Genomic DNA, 18,520 nt, shown 5'->3' on the forward strand with positions numbered 1-18,520 from the left:
TCCTGGATAAGCTGCACTTACCTGAGCCACTTGTGTGGGTTGTAGACTCCGTCTCATGCTACCACTAGAGTGAAAGCACCGGCAGCATTCAAAAGTGACCAAAACATCAGCCAGGAAGCATAGGAACTGAGAAGTGGTCAGGTCACCACCTGCAGAACCACTCCTTTATTGGGGGTGTCTTGCTAATTGCCTATAATTTCCACCTGTTGTCTATCCCATTTGCACAACCGCATGTGAAATTGATTGTCACTCAGTGTTGCTTACTAAGTGGACAGTTTGATTTCACAGAAGTGTGATTGACTTGGAGTTACATTGTGTTGTTTAAGTGTTCCCTTTATTTTTTTTTTGAGCAGTGTACTAGATGTTCATACTAAATTTGCTGTATATCCTTCCAGGTATCAGTGTGGAAGACTTGTAATTCTGATACTGAAACTGTCAGTAAGTTTTTTTATTACTTGCTTGATTTGTAAACATAATAAATTATTAATAGCACCACGATCTTTGTGGTTTTTACATACAACCTGAGATATACTGAGTGCCTCCCAAACCCAAAAACTACCATTATCTATTGTTCATATTATGAAGACAACACCTGGTAAAACCTGTATAAAATGACACAATTCTTCTCCTGTCCATTTTTCTTCATCCGTTGCCAGTACATGTAATGACTAAAGATGAGCGAATCGACTTCGGTTGGTACATCCGAAGTCGATTGGATAAAAACTTCCTTATTATACTGTATAGAGATCCGTCTCCGTAAAGTATTAGAATGTATGGGTTCCGATGAGCCAAAGTTATTACTTCTCAAAGTCGCGCAAGACTTCGTGTAATCACTTTGGCTTTTGAACACCATGTGCAGCCATTTAAATGCTTATAATGTTTTATCATCTTGTGTGTGTTTTAAGTTAAGAATATAAAGATTATGGATAGAATAACACAACATAATTACAGGGTGGCAGATCACATGGTCCAATCACATGGTCCATCACCACGGTGATGGATCATGAGATTGGACCATGTGATATGACATCACCACAGGTCCTTTAGCCGGCAGCTCATGATTAAAGAAGTAAGAAGAGACCGGCAGCTACGCGATCAAGAGGAGGTGAGTTAATCATTTTTTTATTTTTTAACCCTCAATTGACCATCTACTAAGCATTCTGTATTAAAGAATGCTATTCCCTTACGTCCTCAACAGCAGCACAGATGGGGTTAACTGCCCCTGTGGACTGGTAGGACCGGCGGAATTTTAATGAGCCCAAGAACCAATAAACGATCTTCAGCTCCCTGAAAGGGAGGAGATCACCCCCCAGCCCACCGTGTTTTTTTCTGTCCTCTGGACAGGTGGACTGGCGTGTCGCTCTCTCTCTGGGAGCTGAAGATTGCTTAGGGGTTATTTTCCCCTCCTTAAGCTTAGCTCGCTTTCTATGGATCTCAGTGCCTTTATTTTAGGCCTGATCATGGCGATTTCGGTCTGGGGTACCGTCGGGGAGGGCGGCGCCCCCTCCCCTCTTCTCTCATCATCTGTAGACGGTGCTCCGTCCCTCCGTTACCGCATGTGTGCGGCGCTATGGGCGCCGCCATTTTCCGGAAGTGACGCGCCCTAGGTGCGCTACGTCACTTCCGGTTTTCCGAAGCGTTGCGGTGATGTATAAAACTCACCTTTCTTTTAAACTGGCTCCCTAGAAGGACATCCTGGACTTAGGATTAGTCTGGGGAGACAATTTTCGTATAGGTAGAGCCAGTATAGGCTCTGGTTTTTCTACAAGAAAAAAAAAAAAAAGGAGTGGTGCTGATCTAGTTTCAGGAACCCGCCCATTGGGCGGGGCTTCCTCCTTTTAAGCGCCCAGAGCCCATCAGTCAGTGCTCTAGTTGCGTTGCTTTCACAAGTTAGCTCCAGAGCTCTCCTGTGCTTTGTGATATTCCTGCAGTATTGCTTTGCTTGGGTTTTGTACTTCCTCTTCTTTCAGCTCTATTTCTTCTAGTGCTGGTGGGCCCCCTTAAGGTCTGGTTTTCTCCACCTCCTGATATTGTAGGTGTTATGACCTGTTTTGTTTCTTCCATTACAGACTATGGCTTCCCCTAAGGAGCAGGATCAGCGGAAGGCTGGGGCCAAGAGGAAGCATTTGGCATGTTACGAATGTAACACACCCCTAGATGACAGCTGTCCTTACTCCAGATGTGAGAGTTGTCGCACGGCATCCACGGAACCCACGATGCAGGAGATGTTCCAATGGACCAAGACATACGTGGATGATTCCATCAAGGGAGTAGTTCAGCTGCTTAATGAGAGGCTACCAGGTCCCTCTCAGACTCCCATGGAGGTGGTCGCACCGGTCGAAAGACCTACCCCCTGTTCAGTGGGGTCTTCTTCTTCTGAGGAAGAAGAATCTACTTCTTGCTTTTTCCCTCCAGAAAAGACGCAGAAGTTACTCAAGTCCATCAGGTCAGGGGACCAGGATGTTGACATGGGGGAGTCCTCCGATCCCGCCGGTCGGACACAGCGTGTCTTTAGAGCGGATGAGACCCTCCTCTCTGTGATGCGCACAGAGTGGAAAAAGCCTGAGAAGGGTCCAGTGCTTACCAGAAAATTCTGACTCATGTACCTGATGGCTAAACCCTTGGTGGAATCGTGGGGTTCCGTTCCCAAGGTGGACATGGCTATAGCCAAGTTGTCCCGGTGCACTCTAGTCCCTGCAGACGATGGGTCTAGCCTGCAGGACCCTCTAGACCGGAGGGCAGAGTGCACCCTTAGGAGGGGTTACGCGGCGGCCGCTGCCTCCGCATCTACTTCCATTGCGGCCACTGAGGTAGCCACCTATCTACGCTCTAGGCTTAATCAAATCCAAACGGATGTGGACCAGAGCGTATCAAGAGACGACATCCTGGCAGCCTTCAAGTCAGCCAACCTGGCTATGGACTTTTTAGTTGATTCCTCCCAGATGCAGCTGAAGCTGGCCGCCAAAACTATGGTCCTAGTTTCAGCTGCTCGCAGACCACTCTGGCTGAAACCGTGGATCGCGGATAACGCATCCAAGTTTAACCTTTGTGGGCTCCCCTTCGAACCAGATAGGTTATTCAGGTCCGAATTGGACAAAATAATGGAGGGGCTCTCCGATAAAAAAGGGAAGAGCCTCCCCCAGCAGCCCTATCGGGGACGCCCCAGACAGGAAAAGAAGGGCGGAGGTCGTCCTGGGCAGCAGTCTAGGCGCAGAGATTGGGGGGGGCCGTCTCGTAAATATCCGAGACGCCCCCGCAAACCCACCAGGGAGGCAAAACCCTCCTGACTATGGGCCTCCTCGAGGCTCTTGGATAAGCCCTGCTGCCCCTGCAGTGTCTCCTCTAGATTTTCCCGTACCCCTCCCCCAGATTCCCGTGGGGGGCCGTCTTACCCATTTTAAAGACTCTTGGAGCCGGTTGATTGCAGACCCCTGGGTCCAGGACATAGTTTCCGCCGGGTACCGGGTAGATCTTATCTCTCTCCCCCCAGAGAGATTCATCGCCACACGAAACTTCGGGTCTGCCAAACAGGTGGTCCTAGAATCTTACATTCAGGACTATATTTCCAAGGGAGCCCTAGAGGAGGTACCGGCAGGGGAGAGGGGCCTAGGGATTTATTCACCAGTGTTCCTGGTTCCCAAGAAGACAGGAGATCTCCGGATGATCATCGATTTGAGATTCCTCAATCGATTTATAAGGAAAACAAGGTTTCGCATGGAAACCATAAGGTCAGTCAGCCATATCCTCAATCCTGGGGACGTCATGGCTACTCTGGACCTCAAGGAAGCGTACCTTCACATTCCGATCCATTCCGCTTCCCGGAAACTCCTCAGGATCGCGGTCCAGATTTCAGGGGTTTGCAGGCACTTTCAGTTAGCCGTGCTTCCCTTCGGAATCTCTTCTGCCCCCCTCATCTTCACCAAGGTGGTGGTTTCGGTGGTGGCAGCTTTGAGACTCCAAGGACTGACTATTATTCCTTATCTGGACGATTGGCTTTTCATAGCCTCTTCAGTTCCGATCCTTACCCACCATCTTCAGGTCGCAATCTCCTTTCTCTTCCGCCTAGGCTGGATTATCAACTGGCAGAAGTCGAATGTGAGCCCATCGACTTCAATCCATTACTTAGGATTCGTGGTCGACTCTGTGGAGATGTCCCTCCGGTTGACTCCAGAAAGGAGAGCGCGGATTCAGGACCTGGCAAAGGTCCTTTATGTCCCTCGTCGAGTCTCTATCCGGACTCTCATGAAGATGCTGGGGCTCATGTAAGCGGCTGGGGATGCGGTCCCTTGGGCGCTATGGCACCTCCGTCCTCTTCAGTCGGAGGTCTTACACCTATGGAACGGCAGCCCTGCGGGGCTAGATTCCCTGTGCTCCCTGTCCGGTCAAACCCGAAATTCCCTCAGATGGTGGTTTCAGCTACCAGCAGGGAAGTCTATGACCCAACCAGCTTGGGTCATATTGACTACAGACGCGTCCCTTGTAGGCTGGGGCGCTCACCTGGACGGATCCCCAATACAGGGATCTTGGTCTCCTCTGGAGCGGCATCTTTCCTCCAATCTTCGCGAGATGCGAGCTATCCGGCTAGCCCTCCTTCACTTTGCGCCTCAGATCCGGGGCAAAGCAGTGAAAGTCCAGTCAGACAATATGACTGCAGTCCTCTATATAAACAAACAGGGAGGCACAAGATCATTGCCCCTTCTGTCAGAGATCGGGGTAATTCTTCGGTGGGCAGAGCTGAACCTTTCCCATCTATCTGCCGTTCATATTCGAGGCTCCCTCAATATGATAGCGGACCGCTTAAGTCGAGGATTACCGACCATGGAGTGGTCTCTGCATCCGGAGATCCTCAGGCAGCTAGTTCACAGATGGGGTATGCCAGAAGTGGATCTCATGGCAACCAGGTTCAACGCCAAGGTGATGAGGTTCTGTTCCCTCTACAGGGAAGACAACCCCCTGGCGATAGATGCTCTGTCAATACCGTGGAGGTTCAGGCTGGCTTACATCTTCCCTCCCTTTTCCATGATACCGAGGGTATTGATGAAAATCTGTCAGGATCAGGCCTCGGTAATAGCCATCATACCGTTTTGGCCCAGAAGATCCTGGTTTACCCAGCTCATTCAGATGAGTCGGGGACAATACTGGAGACTCCCCCCGGAGCAGACCCTGGTGTCGTGGGACACTCACCTCTGCCTAGATCTGCACAGGTTCAACCTGGAGGTTGATCAGTCCCTCCCCAACATAGAAGGGCTTTCCGAGTCGGTCCTGAGAACTTTGTCGCATTCCCGAGCAGAGTCTACAAAGAAGGCCTACTCCAGGATCATGAGAATCTTCGAGGCATGGTGTGATTCCAGACAGGTGGCGTCTGCAGATCCGCCCCTTCCTGCGATACTTCAATTTCTTCAGGATGGATTAGATAGAGGCCTATCTCCAGCTACCTTGAAGGTACAGGTTTATGCCATCTCGGCCTGTCTCAACAGGCCACATTCTCGGGACCCACTCATCAAACGCTTCCTGAAGGGAGCTGAAAGACTAAAGCCTACTATACTGAAACCTATCCCCCAGTGGGATCTTTCAGTAGTGCTCAGGGGGCTAACATCTCCCCCCTTCGAGCCCTTGGAGGAGGTAAATTTTAAATTTTTGACTTTAAAGATGGTCTTTCTTCTGGCTATAGCTTCAGCCAAAAGAGTTTCTGAATTGCAGGCTTTCTCCGCAATTCACCCGTACATTATTTTTCTACAGGATAGAGTACTCCTGAAGTTTTTACCTTACTTCAGGCCTAAGGTGCCTACTTTCCAGAACATCAATCAGGTAATATCTTTACCAGTTTTGTTTACAGCCTCCTGCTCTGATACTCCAGCTAGAGACCCGCTGGATATTTCAAGATGCCTCCAGATCTATGTGGATAGATCTAGTGAGTTCAGGATAGATGAGAATCTTCTTATCCTGTTTGCGGGTAAGTCTAAAGGCCGTAAAGCGTCTAAAGCCACCATTAGTCGCTGGATCAAGGAGGCCATTATGGAAGCTTTCGTCTCCCAATCCTTAGATCCTCCTGAGTTTGTGAGGGCCCATTCTACTAGGGCGGTCTCCACCTCGGTTGCGGAGAGAAGACTCCTCCCCTTAGAGTTGATCTGTAAGGCGGCCTCCTGGAGCTCTGAGTCAACCTTCATCTCCCATTATAGGATAGATACTAGGATGGCAGAGTTTTCGGCTTTTGGGCAGACTGTTCTTAGTTCTGCCAGGCATGAGGACCCTCCCTAGGGGATTCTTCTTGCTATCTCCCCATCTGTGCTGCTGTTGAGGACGTAAGGGAATCGTTAATTTCTAACGATAATTTGTTTTCCCTTAGTCCTAACAGCAGCACACAAATATCCCACCCTAAATACATTATGCTTGTTAAAAACACGGTGGGCTGGGGGGTGATCTCCTCCCTTTCAGGGAGCTGAAGATCGTTTATTGGTTCTTGGGCTCATTAAAATTCCGCCGGTCCTACCAGTCCACAGGGGCAGTTAACCCCATCTGTGCTGCTGTTAGGACTAAGGGAAAACAAATTATCGTTAGAAATTAACGATTATTTTCCCTTATAACCATGTTATAAGGGAAAATAATACAGTGAATAGACTGTCATCTTAGCAACCATGCGTGAAAATCACACCGCATCCGCACTTGATTGCGGATGCTTGCGATTTTCACTCAGCCCCATTCACTTCTATGGGGCTTCTATGGGGCCTGCGTTGCGTGATAAACACACAATATAGAGCATGCTGCGATTTTCACGCAACGCATAAGTGATGTGTGAAAATCACAGCTCATGTGCACAGCCCCATAGAAATGAATGGGTCCAGATTCAGTGCGGGTGCAATGCGTTCACCTCCCGCATTGCACCCGCGTGGAAATCTCGCCCGTGTGAACTCAGCCTTAATGTTTTTTGTTTGTTGTTAAAAGATATCGACAGTATCCACTATAACATCTACAGTACCCCGCCCTCTTTATAGTGACCTTTACAGCCCCCCACCCCTTAACACTGACCCCCCCCCCCACAATGCCCCGTCTACTTACAATAGGACCTCCACAGCAGCCCACCCCCTTTACTTTGACGTTCACAGAAGCCTGCCCCTTTAACACGGAGTTCCACAGCACCCCACCCCCTTGACAGTGACCTCCACAGGGGTCCGCCCCCTTAACAGTGACCTCTACAGCATCCACCCCTTAACCATAGGTTACAGTCCCCTTAACTGACCACCACCATTCTCGGCCCCCTTAACAGAGACTGCCCCTGTAACAGTGACTGCCACAGTACCCAGCTCCATTAAGAGTGACCTCGCAGTACCTCACTGCCCCTTTAAAAGTGGCCTCCACAATCCCCTCCTCCCTTAACAGTGACTTCACAGTGCCCGCCCCTTTAATAGTGACCTCCACAGTGGTCTGCCCCCTTAACAGTAACATCCAAAGCGCCCTCCCTTTTAACAGTGATCTCCACAGTGGCCGTCCCTTTATTTGTGACCTCCACAGTACCCCGTCTCCTTAACAGTGATTTCCACAATAACCCTCCCCCTTAGCAGTGACCTCCACAGAGCTCTGTTCCCTTAAAATGTGACCTCCATAACACCCCGCCCCCTTAACAGTGACCTCTACAACACCCCGTCCCTTAACACTCACCTCCATAGCGGACCATCGCGTTAACTGTGACCTCCACCGTTCCCTGCCTCCTTAACCGAGACCTCCACAGCGCCCACCCCTTTAACAGTGACCACCACAGTGGCCGCCCCTTTATTAGTGACCTTCATCTCCTTAATAGTGATTTCCACAACACCCCTCAACAGTGGCCTCTACAGAAATCTGCCCCTTAACACTGACCTCCATAGCGGACCGTCCCCTTAACTGTGACCTCCACAGCAGCCTGCCCATAGCAGGGCTCCAGATGGCGACCAAAATGGTCGCAAATGCGACCTAGAATTGCTAAATGGCGACAAGACTTTGTAGTCTTGTCGCCATTTGAGCCTAGACCTCTGCCGTTTGCACATTACTGAAATGGCATGCGCTGCTGTCGGCGCGTGCCATGTTCTTCTCAACAGCACAGGGGAGAAGGAGGCAGTCCCTCCCCCCTGTACTGCTGCTGCCACCAATGAGCTGATAGCAGGGAGGAGGAGGGGAGGGGCTATGGCCACTGCGCCACCAATGAATATCGTTTATGCTTAATACAAACGCAGGTAGCCATGCCGGTGCCAGACACCTCCCATACCCGGCACCCAGCCTCTATGACTGTGCACTGCGATCCGCCGCTATTAACCCCCCGTGCGGCACCTGAGCGGTTAATAGCGGCGGATCGCAGCGCGCAGTCATTGAGACTGGGTGCCGGGTATGGGATATGGCCGTCACCCGCATGGCAGCCTGCGTTTGTATTAAGCATAAACGATATCCATTGGTGGTGCACCAAACACCCCCCCCCCCAACCCCAGTATTATAAAGTAAAATCATTGGTGGTGCAGTGCGCCCCCCCCCCAAAGTATTATAATCATTGGTGGTGCAGTGCGCCCCCAACCCCCCCTCTAAGTATTATCATTGGTGGTGCAGTGCGCCCCCAACCCCCCAAGTATTATCATTGGTGGCAGTGACAGTTCCAATCGGAGCCCCAGCAGTGTAAGCCTGGGGCTCCGATCGGTTACCATGGCAGCCAGGACGCTATTGAAGTCCTGGCTGCCAAAGTCAGCTCCATGCTGCTGTGTGCACAAAGCACAGGGCAGCAGGGAGAGTGTGAGGTCCAATTCACCCTAATAGAGATCTATCAGGGTGAATAGGACAAGGGATGAAAGATCCCAGGTTCTAGCCCCTAAGGGGGTAAATAGTTATTAAATAAAAAGTTTAAAAAAAAAGGTTAACAAAAACAAACACCAAAATATTACGTTTATATCACCCCCTTGCCCAATTTTACATATAAAATATATAAACAATAACAAAAAATTACATATCGCCACGCCCGAAAAAGTGTGAACTATTAAAATATTAAAAAATATCTCCTATGCGGTGAACGAAAAAAAAAATAACTTGCAATTTGCCATTTTTTAGTCACCTTGTCCCAACAAAAATTAGGTTAGGACTGTTCTATTAAAATCTGGAATGCATGCGGCTTTTTTGGTGTTTTATTTTTTTCACGTGGTATAGAGTATCGCAATACTTTTTTATGGTATCGAAATCGAGTAAAAAAAATTTTTTATTATACCGTAATTATATGTATTTTAAGTTTTTCAGGTTAGGAGCCACAGGCTCCTTGATATTTTTTTTAGTCTGGAGCCCTGCATAGGGTGGCCAGGGGTCCGGTTTTAGGCCGGACAGTCCGGCTTTCAGACTCCCTGTCCTCCGTCCGGCGCAGGGCCTGGACGGACACAGGGATTTCCTTTTAAACAGCTCACTCTCAGACAGCAGCACTGTGCTGTCTGAGCGTGAGCTGCAGGGAGAAAGTCACCGTCCCTCCCACCCCTGCAGCTGACAGAAGTTGATTTTTACCTTCATTTTTTCAAGGGGGTGTGGCTTAGCAGGACCTAGGGGTTGGGTTTTTAAGTCCGTCCTTTGTGGGTGGCCTCAATGGCCACCCTGCCTGCCCCCTGAACTGTGACCTCCACAGCACTGCACCCTTAACAGTGTCATCCACAGCGCCCTGCCCCTTTAAAGCTGACCTACAGTAGTAAAGAAAAATGGCTGGGTTGTTATGGAAACCTAGTGTCAAACTGTGTGTATGTGGAGACTAAGGGCCTGCGATCTTCTATTGGCTGATAAGGGTTCTGTGACCAGGCTTCTATTGGCTAATGCATTTTTTTTGCAATATCTCAGGAACGGTACATGCTAGAGAGCAGAGACCCGGTCTAAAACCTTCCCAGACACCTGATGCCAAATTGTGTGAATGTAAATGCGACGGTGCGGACACACACATACATACACTTAGCTTTATATATTAAACTATTTTTGGGGTACGTATAGCTTTTTGATCATTTTTAGTAATTTTTTTGCGCAAGAAAAATATTTATATGTAAAATTGGGAAAGTGTCATTTAAATTTATTACATTTTTATGTTTTTTTTAAACTTTTTTCCACAGTAACGTTTAGTGCCTCGTGTATGTCGTTACAGGCAGTTAACCATGATAGGCCTGGGAAACTTCAGAAGGCCCCAGGCTGTCATGGTAACAGATCAGAGTCCTATGACTTCTCTATGGGGGCTCTGATCGGAAGTCAGAGGGAGCCCCTTCCCTCTACCTAACCCCTCAGATGCCGCTATTTCTTTTGACCACAGCATCTGAGGGGTTAAATAACCAGGTTCAGCATCATTGCCGCTCCTGGTCATTGCAGTCAGGTGCCTGCTGTACTATACAGCCATCACCTGCCACATATGGAGCGGGCTCAGTGCGGCAGCCCTCTCCATACAACCCCTTAAGCATAATGATGTACGTGATTATGGGTTAAGGAGTTAAAGGGGTTGTACAGCCATTAACATTGATAACCTATCGCCAGGTTAGGTCATAAATATCTGATCGCGGGGTCCGGCACCCATCACCCCAGCAGATCAGCTGTTTTGGCAACGCTCCATTCAGGTCATCAATATTAATGGCTGGACAACCCCTTTAATATGTCAGTGTTCAGTCTGTGTGCTATCTTTTATACACTTTACATGATGCCTACTTTTGTCCCACTATGTTTTTAATGAAAGCTCCGAAAGTGTCTAAACTGGTGTGCTCTGGTGTGGAAGACCCTAACACCCCCCCCCCTTCATCTCTTACTAAAACTGCCAAGTTCCAGATCCCCTGCTGACCAAGGTGTTAGTGCATAAACAGTGGACCTCAGGTCCAAAGCACGCAAGATGATGTGGGTCATATGATTTACCCAATCCCCCATCTCCCCAGCTGTGACAGCAATGAAAGTGTACAGCACATGTGCAGATATAGGTTTCACATATAAAATGCCTTCAACAATGAAATATAGGATGAGGTGCGGTTGTGTTGTTTGATGGCATTAATACTAGGCATACTAACTTAGACTCATTATTTTCGTTTTCTAAGCAGCACTTTGTCAATCCCATCGAAGTGAAAGGAGTGGTGGACGGACATGTGCACTACTGCTCCATTCAAAATGTATTATCTATTACCTTACCTCTTGCCCTGGTGGTGATAACGGGTTCTTAAACTCCGATAAAGAAACAGGCAGAGAAAATTTCGAGAGAATTGAGGGGAGATCATGTGCTTGAAACTGATGGGAAAACTGCTCTGCCAAAGATGAATAGCTGGAAGAGACAAAAGACAGTGGGTGATATCATGATGTTAGTTAGAACCAGAATTTAGCAATTTTTGTCTCCTTAGCTTTAGCTTGCCTTGCATATGTTGTATGGTATATGAATGGGTACAGATCAAGCCTTACCCCTTCAAGACCAAGCCAGTTTTCACCATTTTGCAAATCTGACATGTTTCACTTTATGTGGTAATAACTCTGGAAAGCTTTTACTTATCCAAGCCATTCTGAGATTGTTTTCTCATGACATATTGTACTTCATGTTTGAGTCAATATGTTACACCTTAATTCATAAAAAATTCAAAAATGTACAGAAAATTTGGAAAAATTCACAATTTTTGAAATCTTAATGTTTCTGCTTTTAAAGCTGATTTGGATATCTCATAAAATAGTTGTTACTGTACATTTTCCAGATGTCTACTTCATGTTGGCATCATCTTGAAAATGTAATTTTATTTTTCAGGAAGTTAGAAGGCTTAGAATTTTAAAAGCAATTCTTAAAGTTTCACTTTTTTTTTGCAGATTTTCCATTTTAATCAATTTTTTTTCTGTAACACAGCAAGGGTTAACAGCTAAAGAAAACTCAATATTTATTAGGCCTCTTGCAGACAACCGTATGTATTTTGCAGTCCGCAAAAAACGGATCCGCAAAAAATACCGATGACATCTGTGTGCATTCCGTATTTTGCGGAACGAAACAGCTGGCCCCTAATAGAACAGTACTATCCTTGTCCATGATGCGGACAATAATAGGACATGTTCGATTTTTCTGCAGAACAGAAATACGGACATACGGAAACGGAATGCACACAGAGAAACTTCTGTTTTTTTTGCGGACCCATTGAGATGAATGGTTCCGCATACTGCCCGCAAAAAAAAAACTGAACAGAAACGGAAAGAAAATACGTTCGTGTGCAAGAGGCCTTACCCTGATTCTGCAGTTTACAGAACACCACCACATATGAAGTCATAAACTGCTCTATGGGCACATGGCAGGGCGCAGAAAGAAAGGAGCGCCATATGGATTTTGGAGAGCAGATGTCGATGGGATAATTTTAAGCTGCCATGTCACATTTGAAGGCCCCCTGATGCACCCCTAGAGTAGAAACTCCCCAAAAGTGACCCCATTTTGTAAACTACGGGATGAGGTGACAGTTATATTGGTACTATTTTGGGGTACATATGATTTTTGATCGCTCGATATTACACTTTTTGTTAGGCAAGGTAACCAAAAAATGGCTGTTGAGGAACAGTTTTAATTTTTTGTTTTTTACGGAGTTCTCCTGTCAGGTTAGATCATGTGTTTTTTTTATAGCACAGGTTAATACGGATGCGACAATACCAAATATGTGTATTTTGTTGTTGTTTCAGTTTTAGATAATAAAGCATTTTTGAAAACAAAAATGTTTTTGTGTCTTCATTTTCTGAAAGCTACATTTCTTTTATTTTTCTGCCAATCGTCTTGTGTAGGGGCACATTTTTTGCGGAATGAATTGACATTTTTATAGTTACCATTTTTGGGTACATATGATTTTTTTGATACCTCAATCTTACCCTTTATGTGGCAAAGTGACCCAAAAATTGGTTGTTTTTGCAATTTTTGTGATGAAAGGTGACAAAAAAATAGAATTTCTTGCAGTTTTTATTTTTTTACAGTGTTAACAGGAAGTAGGTCATATATTTTTATAGAGCAGGTCATTACGGACACAGTGATACCTAATATGCCTACTTCTTTTTTAATTATTTCAGTTTTACACTATAAAAGCATTTTTGAAGGAAAAAAAAAATCATGTTTTAGGTTCTCCATTTTCTGAAAGCCATATTATTTTTATCGTTTGGGCGATTGTCTTATATAGGGGCTCATTTTTTGCAGGAAGAGATGATGTTTGATTGGTACTATTTTGGGGTTGATATGACTTTTTGATTGCTTGGTATTACACTTTTTGTGATGTAAGGTGACAAAAAATGGCATTTTGCTACAGTTTATATATTTTTTACGGTGTTCACCTGAGGGGTTATATCATGTGATATTTTTATAGAGCAGATCGTTACGGATGCGGAAATACCTTATATGTCAACTTTTTTTTTTTTTTTTACTTATTTCAGTTTTACTTTATAAAAGCATTTTTGAAGAAAAAAATATAATTTTATTTTTTACCGCGTTCACCTGAGGTGGTAGACTATGGGACATTTTTATAGAGCAGGTCATTACGGACGTGGCGATACCTAATACGTATGTTTTTTATTTAAAAAAAAAATTTAACACAATTTTATGTTGAGGGGCTTTTTGTTTTTCTTTACTTGAAACTCTTTTTTAAAAAAAAATTATTATTTAAAAAAACAACACTTTTTTTTCACTTTTTATACTTGTCCCACTGTGGGACTTCACTTTTTCAGGGTTTTATCCCTGTTTCAACTCAGTACAATACATTGTGTATTGTACTGAATTGAACTGTCACCATCTTACACAGTAAGACGCTGACAGTTGACTAGGAGACCCAGCTTGCAGACTGGATCTCCTGGACTCACGTAGCTGGCAGGGTCCGATTTCTGTGCAAGGCATCGGAGCTGCCATGGCAACCATTGGCCCCCTGTCACCGCAGCGCAGGTGACCGATTGAGTCAGAGGGAGCCCCCTTCCTCTGTAAACCCTGCATGTACCGAGGTCATCGCTGACCGCGACATGTGAAAGGGTTAATCCGCCGCCATCGCCGCATACAGCACACATACTAACATCTAATCTAATGACAGATGGTGCATGATCCCTGTAAAAGGGGTTGTCTCACCTCACACATTGGCATATCGCTAGGATATGCCACCAAAGTCAGATAGGTGCAGATCACACACCTGTCTCTAGAATAGAGCCCCCCAAGGTGTACGAGAGCGCACTGCGCATGCGCTGTGTCCTCTCCATTCACTTTTGTGGGAGTTCTGAAAACAGCTCACTTGGCTATCTTTGGAAGTCCTGTAGAAATTAATGGAGAGCTCGGATATTTACATCTGTCTCATGGACAAAGAATGGAGGGTGGATACACAAGCACGGTGCGCTCTTATTTACTTTGGGAGTTCTAGATATAGATGTATGTCCCAGAGGTGAGACCCCCACGATCTGACATTGAATATGCCACCAATGTGTCAATGAGATATCCCCTTTAAAGAAAAGACACAAGTCGTGTCTCCTCTGCAGCTTTCCTGCAATTCATACAATATGGACATTATCCTAGGTTGCCTAAGGGCTATTTTACATGGGTTGATGATGAAGAATGAACAGCACTAATTCTGTGTAACATGCCGCTGATCACCTGACAAACAAGCAAATTCTCTGATCGTGTCTTTTATGTGGTAGTACAAATTATCGTCTGTCAATAGCATCATCCCCACATGTAAACAGGGGATGTGCTGCCCTCAAAATGAAAATTGTACGGAGGAACTATTGTATTACCAGTTATTCATCGCCATACCAAAGATAACTGCCACATGTAAATGCAGAGAGCGTGTCGGTGACTGATCAGCGCTTGTCACCGATTATATGCCTATGTAAAAGAATCCTAAATACTATACTTCTTTATTTGACTATCATAAAAAATGAATAACAAAGACAATACTTACAGGCCCACATTTGCATTTGGTGATAACATGTAGACATTGTTTTCACACAGTGGATAAATGATAATAGCTTTACCCCAGTATACCAAGTGTGCCGCAAGCTGGAATACCTAGGAAAAGAGTGAGACATAGAAACATATAAGTATATGGGGCGATCCAAACTGCTCAGAATTATACCATGGTAATGGACCATAGTTACACTGAGATACTTCAGTCACTAGATTTCCTATGCTTATAAAGCACAATATTGCCTGTTAACCACTGGGGGGAGCCATGTAATCCTTACAGTCATGCTCAGTCCCCGGCACATTTTAGTACTTGTTGCTGCAGTATTAAAAGGGGTTTGTCCGGGTTCAGAGCTGAACCCGGACATATCCATAATTTCACCCAGGCAGCTCTCCTGATGTTAGCATCAGAGCATTTAATGCTCCTCTCCTCTCCCTTGCCCTTGCCCTGCGCTGGATCGAGCAGGGCAAGAGTTCTTTTATTTACCATAACACACTGCCAGACGGAGGCTTCTGCCCAGCAGTGTGTTCGGTGACGTCACCGGCTCTGATGGGCCGGCTTTAGCGCTGTTCTAGCCGTTTTACAGGCTAGGGCAGCGCTAAAGCCCGCCCATCAGAGCCGGTGACGCCACTGGGCTCACTGCTGGGCGGAAGCCTCCGCCTGGCAGCCCCAAGGATAGCCCGGTTCATCACCGGAACTCCAGAAAATGCTTGAATCGTGCAGGGCAAAGGAGAGCATCAGAGCATGAACTGCTCCGATGCTCAAGTCAGTGGGGCTGCGTGGGTGAAAATGGGGATATGTCTGGGTTCAGCTCTGAACTCAGACAACCCTTTTAAACAACAAACACACTTTATGTTATACTAGAGAGAGTAGGGAAGCCAGGGATAAGAGATTTGAGGGGGGTGATGGAGGGAGGAAAGGGGGGGAAGCCGCTGTCTCCTGGATGAGCCCTAGAAAACTGGTTTATTGGAATATCTGAGAAGGAACAAAGATAGTTGTGTGTGGTGCTCAATATCTATTTAAAATAGGGGTATAGGTGTGAACCAGTGAAGATTAGAGGGGAGCGAGGGAGGGGCAGAAGTCATAGAGAAGTCCCCTGTGGCGGGACCAAGGTGCCCAAATACGGGTGAAAAATTTCTTCAAACCTGGCAATCTGGTCTATCTTATTTAATCAGTGTCAGATTGAGGGAACCTCTCTAGACTTCCAGTGAAGTGGGCTTAAGAGCCTGACTGCTGCCAACATGTGGTTAAGAAGCCGTCTAGTTTTCTCAGGTATGTCAGAGGGGAAGATTTACTTCATTTTTTCATTCCCCGTCGGCTGAGGAGTTGGAGGGGGCGTGCCCTAACTGGGTTGGGGCATGGCTTAGTGGGACCTGGGGGCGGTGTTTTTAAGTCCATCTTTTGAGGGTGGCCTGAATGCAGTGGGGCCCCAAATCTTGTAATAATGTCCAAACAACAGTTACATTCTGTCGATCAGGGCCCTCTATCACAGATTTACACCCCATAAAACTCCTCATAGAGTTCTTCACCCTTATGGCCCCAGAATACGCCACATGCCCCCTCCCCTCACAGCAATGAGTTCCCCTCACTCACGGCATCTGAGTGTTAAAAACCGGAAGCGTGGGATTCCTCTTCAGGCGCGCTTTCCCCCAGCTTTCCCTGTTCTGTAAATAGGCCACAGCCTGTACTAGGTTTCCAGGCTCATTGTTAGTATATCCCAGTTCAGGCCACTAGATGGCAGCACTGAACTGTGATATAGTGATTTCTATACAGACTAATGGAGCAATTTACATCTGATGATTGTAAGTTGTGGTCCACTTGGGGGACTTAAAAATAGTAAAATAAAAAAAGAAAAATTTAGAAAATATAAAAAAAATTGAAAAATGTAAATAACCCGCATTCCCCAAAAAATAGCATTATGGGCATCGCCGCATGCAAAAACACCCATACCGAAAGGCAAAATAGAAGCCCAGTCATGAAGTGGGGAGGGTGAGAACAGCATGAGAAGTCCACAAAGTGACACTATGACATAGTGGTGAGGTGGAAGCAGCATGAGGAGACCACAAAGTGGCCCAATGAGAGAGTCTGGAGGTGGCGACAGCATCAGGAGGAGGCCACAGAGTGGCACAATGACAGAGTGTGGAGGTGGCGCCAGCATCAGGAGGCCACAGAGTGGCACAATGACAGAGTGTGGAGGTGGCGGCAGCATCAGGAGGCCACAGAGTGCGAAGGTGACATAGTGTGGAGGTGGCGCCAGCATCAGGAGGCCACAGAGTGCGAAGGTGACATAGTGTGGAGGTGGCACCAGCATCAGGAGGCCACAGAGTGGCACAATGATAGAGTGTGGAGGTGGCGCCAGCATCAGGAGGCCACAGAATGGCACAATGACAGAGTGTGGAGGTGGCGCCAGCATCAGGAGGCCACAGAGTGGCACAATGACAGAGTGTGGAGGTGGCACCAGCATCAGGAGGCCATAGAGTGCCACAATGACAGAGTGTGGAGATGGCACCAGCATCAGGAGGCCACAGAGTGGCACAATGACAGAGTGTGGAGGTGGCATCATCATCAGGAGGCCACAGAGTGGCACAATGACAGAGTGTGGAGGTGGCGCCAGCATCAGGAGGCCACAGAGTGGCACAATGACAGAGTGTGGAGGTGGCGCCAGCATCAGGAGGCCACAGAGTGGCACAATGACAGAGTGTGGAGGTGGCAGCAGCATCAGGAGGCCACAAAGTGCAAAGGTGACATAGTTTGGAGGTGACAGCAGAATCAGGAGACCACAGAGTGGCAAGGTGACATAGTGTGGAGGTGACAGCAGCATCAGAAGACCACAGAGTGACCCGATGACAGAGTGGGGAGGTGGGTGGCAATACGAGTACCAGCTGAAGATGGTGGGTGAAAGAAGGAGCACTTGGCATCAGATGTGTGGCAGCATCAGAATAGTAGCTGAGGCAGGTAGCCAGAAGAAACCGGTCTCTTATGTCTAAGTGTTTGTGTGGCACCATGGATGATCTAGTCTGATGCATCAGGCATTGGTGGGTGGAAATCCTGGCTGATTTATCTTGTCTCTTGGCAATCACTTTGGTGATCGATTGCTGACGGAATGACTGACAAGGAGTAGGAGGAGCAGGAACATCAGGACCAGCAGATGATGGGAAGGACAGACAGCTCCCTTCGACTGAGGTGGTGGAGCCTTGACTGCCTGAAACCGGGTGTGTGCCACTGGACAGGCTGGACTACCACATCGGAGCCACGGTTCTCCCAAGCCACTTTATAGTGATGCTCCATATGCTGACGCAGGGCAGTGGTGCCAACTTTGGCACCCTGGCCACGCTTCACCTTCTGCCCACAGATTCTACATATGGCCATGTTCACCTCCTCCGGCGGCTTGACAAAAAACTGCCACACTGCCGAGTAGGTTATTTTACCCCCAACAATACACACTGACTGACTGCCACTGCCGCTGCTTCCGCGAACTCATGCATCACTACTTTCCGGGCAGGTAGGCTCCTGCAAAGTGGGTGGTCTACCCCGGACACGTTTGGCTACCGACCTCCCACTGCTGACACCCTGCTGACTCCCGGCCAAGTTAGCGACTTGCTGGCTCTGCCGCTGCCTCACGGGCAAGCTGCCACCCT

At 47.1% G+C, this 18,520-nt stretch overlaps 1 protein-coding gene across 8 annotated transcripts in view; it reads right to left on the reverse strand.

The window, feature by feature from the left end:
- Window positions 1-18,520, reverse strand: part of NPRL3 (NPR3 like, GATOR1 complex subunit) — a 149,683-nt gene that overhangs the window by 43,237 nt on the left and 87,926 nt on the right. For all 8 annotated transcript variants that reach the window (XM_040439730.1, XM_040439731.1, XM_040439729.1 and 5 more), the window contains 2 exons: window positions 14,880-14,986; window positions 11,137-11,266 (listed from right to left, as the gene is read on the reverse strand). In XM_040439730.1, coding sequence (XP_040295664.1) covers window positions 11,137-11,266; window positions 14,880-14,986 — 237 coding nt within the window. The remainder of the gene's footprint in view (window positions 1-11,136; window positions 11,267-14,879; window positions 14,987-18,520) is intronic.

This window comes from Bufo bufo, chromosome 7 (assembly GCF_905171765.1).
Source record: "Bufo bufo chromosome 7, aBufBuf1.1, whole genome shotgun sequence".
NCBI lineage: Eukaryota > Metazoa > Chordata > Amphibia > Anura > Bufonidae > Bufo > Bufo bufo.